Here is a 5,725-nt window from a genome sequence, read left to right on the forward strand (position 1 = left end):
TTGCTTAATAAACTATGAAGAATATTTATTTGAATTGCTGATATTTATTTGTACACATGCATATCTCTCTCTCTCTCTCTCTCTCTCTTTGTCTAATCTCTAGCCATTACCATGTCAAATGTGTTCTAATAATTGCTCAGTTTATTACAACAAAAAAGTTGCCTTCTTGAGGCCATCTTGAAGTCTTCACCTTGTTTGAGCCAAAAGAAATAGCGCTTTACATCTCTCTCTACACACACACACACACCCACACAGTGAAACCCCCTCCCCACAGACGTGCACTCGCACAACAAAGAAATATTCAAGCAACGGCAAGATCGAGTAGGGGTGCGTGGCAGTGCGAGAATGGAAGGGGGTGGAGCTAGCGCCACGAAAACAATGCCGCCAGACGCACCTCCTCCCGTCGCATCAGATGCTTTACCTGCTCCAGGTCCGCCCTCTTATTACCTCCTTTTAATCGGCCTTCGTTATGGCCAAATTCGCCACCAAACAAAGAACTGCAAGAGCAGAAAGGCCCAGCTCACATTTTGGCGATGGGGGGCAGCAGCAAAGTTATGGATGGCTCCAACATCAAGGCCCTTGTCAACGATCCGCATACGTTTGCACAGTATGTCGATGACAAGTTTCACACTCTTGATAAAACCCACAATGGCAAGCTCTCCAGAGAAGAGCTTGTGCCTGTTGCCCTTGCGATTGGTAATGCCCTTGGCCTCCCTCCCAAGGGCTCCTCTCCAGAGAGTGACCATATTTATGATGAGGTATGAAAATCTGCATGCATCGACAGGAAGCTGCGAGTGCATGCTCGCACTCACTCACACAGCCCCCTTTACCTATGTTTGTATTATGAGCAGGTTTTAGTTGAGTTTTTGCAAGGAAAGGGAAGGCGCGCGCGCACACACACACTCTAGAATGTGCGCACACATACATGCATGCTTGCACACACACATGCATTGCTCTGAAAGAGTTTCGTGGATGATGTAGTCAAACGCAGTGAACAAACCTCCCCCTTACCTGTTTGTATCTTATGAGCAGGTTTTAGGTGAATTTTTGCAAGGGAAAGGAGAGAGTATCACAAAAGATGAGTTCACTCTGATACTTCGTGACATGCTTTTGGGCGTAGCAGATGGGTTAGAGAGGGATCCTGTTGTTCTTTGCACACTAAGTGGCTCAGAGTTGGAAACATATGCAAATAGTAACAACTTTGAGGTAGACGCTGTGGGAGTGTTCACTCAAATGGAAAAGGGAAGCGATGGCAAGATCCCTAGTAGTGCAATAAAAAAAGCTCTTGAGAAAGTTGCTGTAGGGCAAGGAATGCCACCCGCTTCTGATGAGAAGGTATGAGCAATACTGTTGCTTTCTTTAGGCATTGTGATCGCAAAGTTTTTTCCATACATTTCCATACGGCAAATGCACAAGGGTATGGAAGTATGATTGAAGTATGTTTCAACCTTTGAACTTGACCCCCTATTATTATTTGGAAAAATTAGACATTGATACATTGTAAGCATTCATTGCACCATAGAATTATGGAAGTTTTCACAGCTTACTTCAGCCTTGAAGCCACTAAGAATTTTAATCATCATTAGTGTTCACATCAACCTCATTAGCTTGCCTGTTTTGGGCAAGTATGATATTGTTTTTCTTATGGTTATGAAAACGATTTTTTTGATTTCTGATATGGGTATGGTCCCAACTATGTGTGATTGTATATACCACTATTTGTTGTTTGCTTCTTCAATCAGTGTGACATGAAACGTTTCGTGGTTTCGGTCATTTCGGGGTTTCGAGGTTTTGAAACGTTTCATTTCATAGCGTCAAAAACATGAAACAGGTTTCATAAACGACATTAAATTATATATTAATAAAATATGATAAATATGTATATAATGTAGCACACATGACTCTAGACTTTAATGTCCACAAGAGAGAGAGAGAGAGAGAGAGAGAGAGAGAGAGAGAGAGAGAGAGAGAGAAACGTGCTCACCGCTTAGAAGCGACTTCAAGCGAGCACGATCAAAGAGATGTTCAGTATTGATGAAAGTTAAAACACAGCCACTAGTTTCATGAATCATAACTGATGCATCATTGATTCATTTAGCAAAGTACTTCTATTGAACAAAGTTTCTGGAAAAAAAGCCCCAATTTTAAACGTTTTATAAAAAATGCCTGTCCGTTTCATGCGTTTCGGCAAAACGTTTCATAGGTTTCGGGGTTTCGGGGTTTCATCCGCATGAAACGCGTTTTTATGTCACACTGTCTTCAATGCACACTGAAAATTCAGGATAGGCCGTCTGATGGTGTGACAATGCCGCTGTCTCTTGCTCTATGGCGTGAATGCTTCTTGTTGTGGAGTAACTCGTGTTTGGTGACTTTGCTAATTATGTTCGTCTATCCGGGCGTTGTGAAGATCGCAAAGGACCTTCTGGAACCGGCTCTCCAGTCAGCTGGAGTACACAATCATGGCAATCTTGGCCAGGAAGAGTTTTTAGCAGCATATCGACAGTCTTTACTTTCTGTGGCTTCACTTATGAAGGAGAAACCCGTAACTGTGGCACACACTGAAAAGTGCTTCGATGGCTTAAGTATCACGACGTTTCTTAAGGATGAGTCTGTACTACGCCAGGTAAGGGAAAATTCTCAAAATAAAGTGAAGGGCAAGCCTGGGAAATGAAAAGCCTCATGAAGGTGGAAAGTTGAAAGACTTTGCATGTCTATATAAAGAGTTGGACGAGTGTGCATGCCATGTGTGTGTCATTTTGCATTTGTATTCTTCTTTTTCTTTACCTTTCCTTCAGCGTTTTCTCCTCTGCTTGCACTACTGATTTAATTTTATTTTTAAATTTTTGTTTCTAAGCCATTTGTCAGATTTTGAGATACATGCTCTGTTTGCAGACTCTTAATGAGACATGGATATCATTAGGCCCTTTCAAGGCAGCAGATGGAACACTGGAAAAAAGTAATCTTCGTGTAGGTTTGGATCTTCTTGCTCCCTTTGCAGGGCTTCCTCCTGTGGGGGCTGTGGATGAGGTATGTATGAATTCTATGTACTTTATTTCAAAGTTGGCAAGGTATTGAGGATATATAAATATGCATCAATGCGCTTTTCAAAAGGAGTGATTACTTTCTTTTTAGTGACATTATGAAAGGAGTTGGCTCCTTTGATGTGTAGATAAGAGACATGTTTGAGAGAGAGAGAGAGAGAGAGAGAGAGAGAGAGAGAGAGAGAGAGAGAATGTTCTACACGTTCTATTGGGCACTGATAGTTGGGGATGCCGTAGTATTTAGTCAATACGATGGAGCTGATGATTGTAACTGTCTTGTGGGTGACGACCATGTGTTTATTTCTAGCACTTTCCTTTCACGGTGAAATCTTGGATTCATCTAGGTATACCGTAGTATTTAGTCAATACGATGGAGCTGATGATTGTAACTGTCTTGTGGGTGACGACCATGTGTTTATTTCTAGCACTTCCCTTTCATGGTGAAATCTTGGATTCATCTAGGTATATGTTCTATTAAATTTCAAGTGTGCGCGCTTGAGGTGGTAACTGTTCCTTAGCAATAGAAGGAGAGTTCAAAGTTGTGTTGAATGTTTTTTGTTGGTATGTTCTTATTAAAGGGATTCCTTTGACATGATGTCTTCCTGATGCAGATGGATCGTGTTGTTGACGAGTCGTTCAAGCTTGTGGATGCTGAGAAGGGAGGCTTTGTGAATAAAGATGAGTTTTCCAAATGTATGCTGGAGATCCTTGGAGGTATTATGCTGCAATTACAAGGCAAGCCGATCGCAATATCGTTGAGTGTGCCTGCAGGGAGTGATGTCAACCCGGACGATTGCCTCAAGCTTTGAGTGGGCTGTAGTTGGAGGAGGATGCTCACTTTGGCTCGACCAATTTGAGGTGCTCTGCTAGTTTGTACAGTAGTCGGTACTTCTAATTTGTTACAATCGATGGATGTGGCCAAAGTCACAAGGAAATTTCATTTTGGTGTCTCTATCGGATTGGATACTCATTTCCAGAGTTGTCCGTCTCTCCCTTAATGCCATTTCTTGATGTAGTTTCAAAGGTTGCAGACAAAAATGGTTAAAAGCCATTCCTATCTAATGCAGTCCATTGTAAAAAGCGAGCCGTTTCCATCTTGTACGGGCTTTGTTGGTCTAGGTCCATTTCCCCATCCATTAACTTATGATATCTAGGTTACAATGATGCCCTTCGTCAAAATGCATTTTGTGAGAATGAAGCAAAGTAACAGTGCACATTACACAAGTTGTAGTATAGTAGTTAATATTGTGGTATCCAACTAATACTAACATTTTTTCCTTTAACATTTGTGCTACCATGTAAAATCATCCATTTTGTGGTTAAGGATTAAGGAAGGGGCTGATTTTTGAGAGAAGGATGGAGGAATGAATTTGAGGTGGTGGTGGAAATAAAGCATGATGCAGGAACAAAAATGAGGACGACTCAACGATCCCCCCATTAAGTAAAAGCATGATGCAGGAACAAAAATGAGGATGACTCAACGATGCCCCCATTAAGTAAAACTCAAGCTATGGTACTGGAGAGTTGCATGTGATAGAAATCTCTCTTGGATGTTTATATGGGTCTCTTTGGGGAACCCGTCTTCTTGCATGTAGTACTTTATGAGTCCCGTACTTTCAAACAACATTGATGTCTATGGGTCATTTTGCATTAGGAAATTTTGGACCTTTTAAGAAAAGCCATGTCAGCATTGAGAGATAATAGAAAGTACCTATTTTCATTTTTTAAATATTTTTTTAAATATCTTGATAGAAAGTCCCTATTTTCGTTTTTTTGTATATTTTTTCAAGTATCTTGAAATCACCTATACTTCAGGCAATGATAACCTACGACTACTCGGAATTGAATGCCAAATATCTCAATCTTTTGCATTTATCAAAACTAAGACTTGCCATTGATGTCTTGCATCGAATGTCTTTTCTCCACCCCTTTCAAGTTTCTCTCGTTCGCGCTCTTGCCTTCTTTGGCATCTCGTTTTGCTAGTCGTTTTGATGTTGCCATCGTCTTCTCATAGAAATTCTCCCAGGAATTGGAGAGACATGTATCATTTGCATATAGAGCTTCCATGAGAATATAAGCCCCCTCAACAAGAAAAAAAAAAGCAACATCATGTTTGAAGCTTCAAAGGAGAATTTTAGGGCACATGGCAAGAAAAGTGTCGACCTTTGGGTCGATGGTTGAATATATCCTAAGCATTGAATGCCGAATATCTCAATCTTCTGCATTTTTCAAAACTAAGACCTGCCATTGATGTCTTGCATTGAATGTCTTTTCTCCACCCCTTTCAAGTTTCTCTCGTTCGCTCTCTCGCCTTCTTTGGCCTCCTCGTTTTGCTAGTCGTTTTGATGCTGTCATCTCCTCGTAGAAGTTCTCCTAGGAATTGGAGAGACGTGTATCCTTTGCATATAGAGCTTCCACGAAAATATAAGCCCCTCAATAAGAAAAAAAAAAACAACACCATTTTTGAAGCTTGAAAGGAGAATTTTAGGGCACATGGCAAGAAAAGTGTCGACCTTTGGGTCGATGGTTGAATATATTTTAAGCATTCCTTCATAGACTAACTCCCACCTTTTAAGGACATAACTTCATTGGTGAATTATGTGGGAGATGGCCATAACGGTCTATACGGCTATACCAATCACTTATCTGCACGTAATGATATTTTGTAGCTTGAGAGAGACATT

The 5,725-nt window shown here is 40.9% G+C and overlaps 1 protein-coding gene across 1 annotated transcript; it reads left to right on the top strand.

The window, feature by feature from the left end:
• Positions 1-227: 227 nt before the first annotated feature.
• Positions 228-4,205, top strand: LOC147465871 (Calcium-binding EF-hand family protein). Its single transcript, XM_086522532.1, has 5 exons — positions 228-758; positions 1,033-1,335; positions 2,408-2,623; positions 2,893-3,027; positions 3,653-4,205. The coding sequence occupies exons 1-5, from the start codon at positions 534-536 to the stop codon at positions 3,848-3,850; spliced, it is 1,077 nt and encodes a 358-aa protein (XP_086378658.1). The 5' UTR covers positions 228-533; the 3' UTR covers positions 3,851-4,205.
• The last annotated feature ends 1,520 nt before the right edge of the window (positions 4,206-5,725 follow it).

The sequence above is a fragment of the Adiantum capillus-veneris genome, chromosome 1 (assembly GCF_014529385.1).
Source record: "Adiantum capillus-veneris isolate H3 chromosome 1, ASM1452938v2, whole genome shotgun sequence".
In the NCBI taxonomy this organism is placed as follows: Eukaryota; Viridiplantae; Streptophyta; class Polypodiopsida; order Polypodiales; family Pteridaceae; genus Adiantum; species Adiantum capillus-veneris.

Coding starts and splice junctions, on each gene's coding strand:
- LOC147465871 (XM_086522532.1), top strand. CDS start 534: ATGGGGGGCAGCAGCAAAGTTATGGATGGCTCCAACATCAAGGCCCTT. Junction 1,336..2,407: donor CACCCGCTTCTGATGAGAAG/GTATGAGCAATA, acceptor GGCGTTGTGAAG/ATCGCAAAGGACCTTCTGGA. Junction 3,028..3,652: donor CTGTGGGGGCTGTGGATGAG/GTATGTATGAAT, acceptor TTCCTGATGCAG/ATGGATCGTGTTGTTGACGA.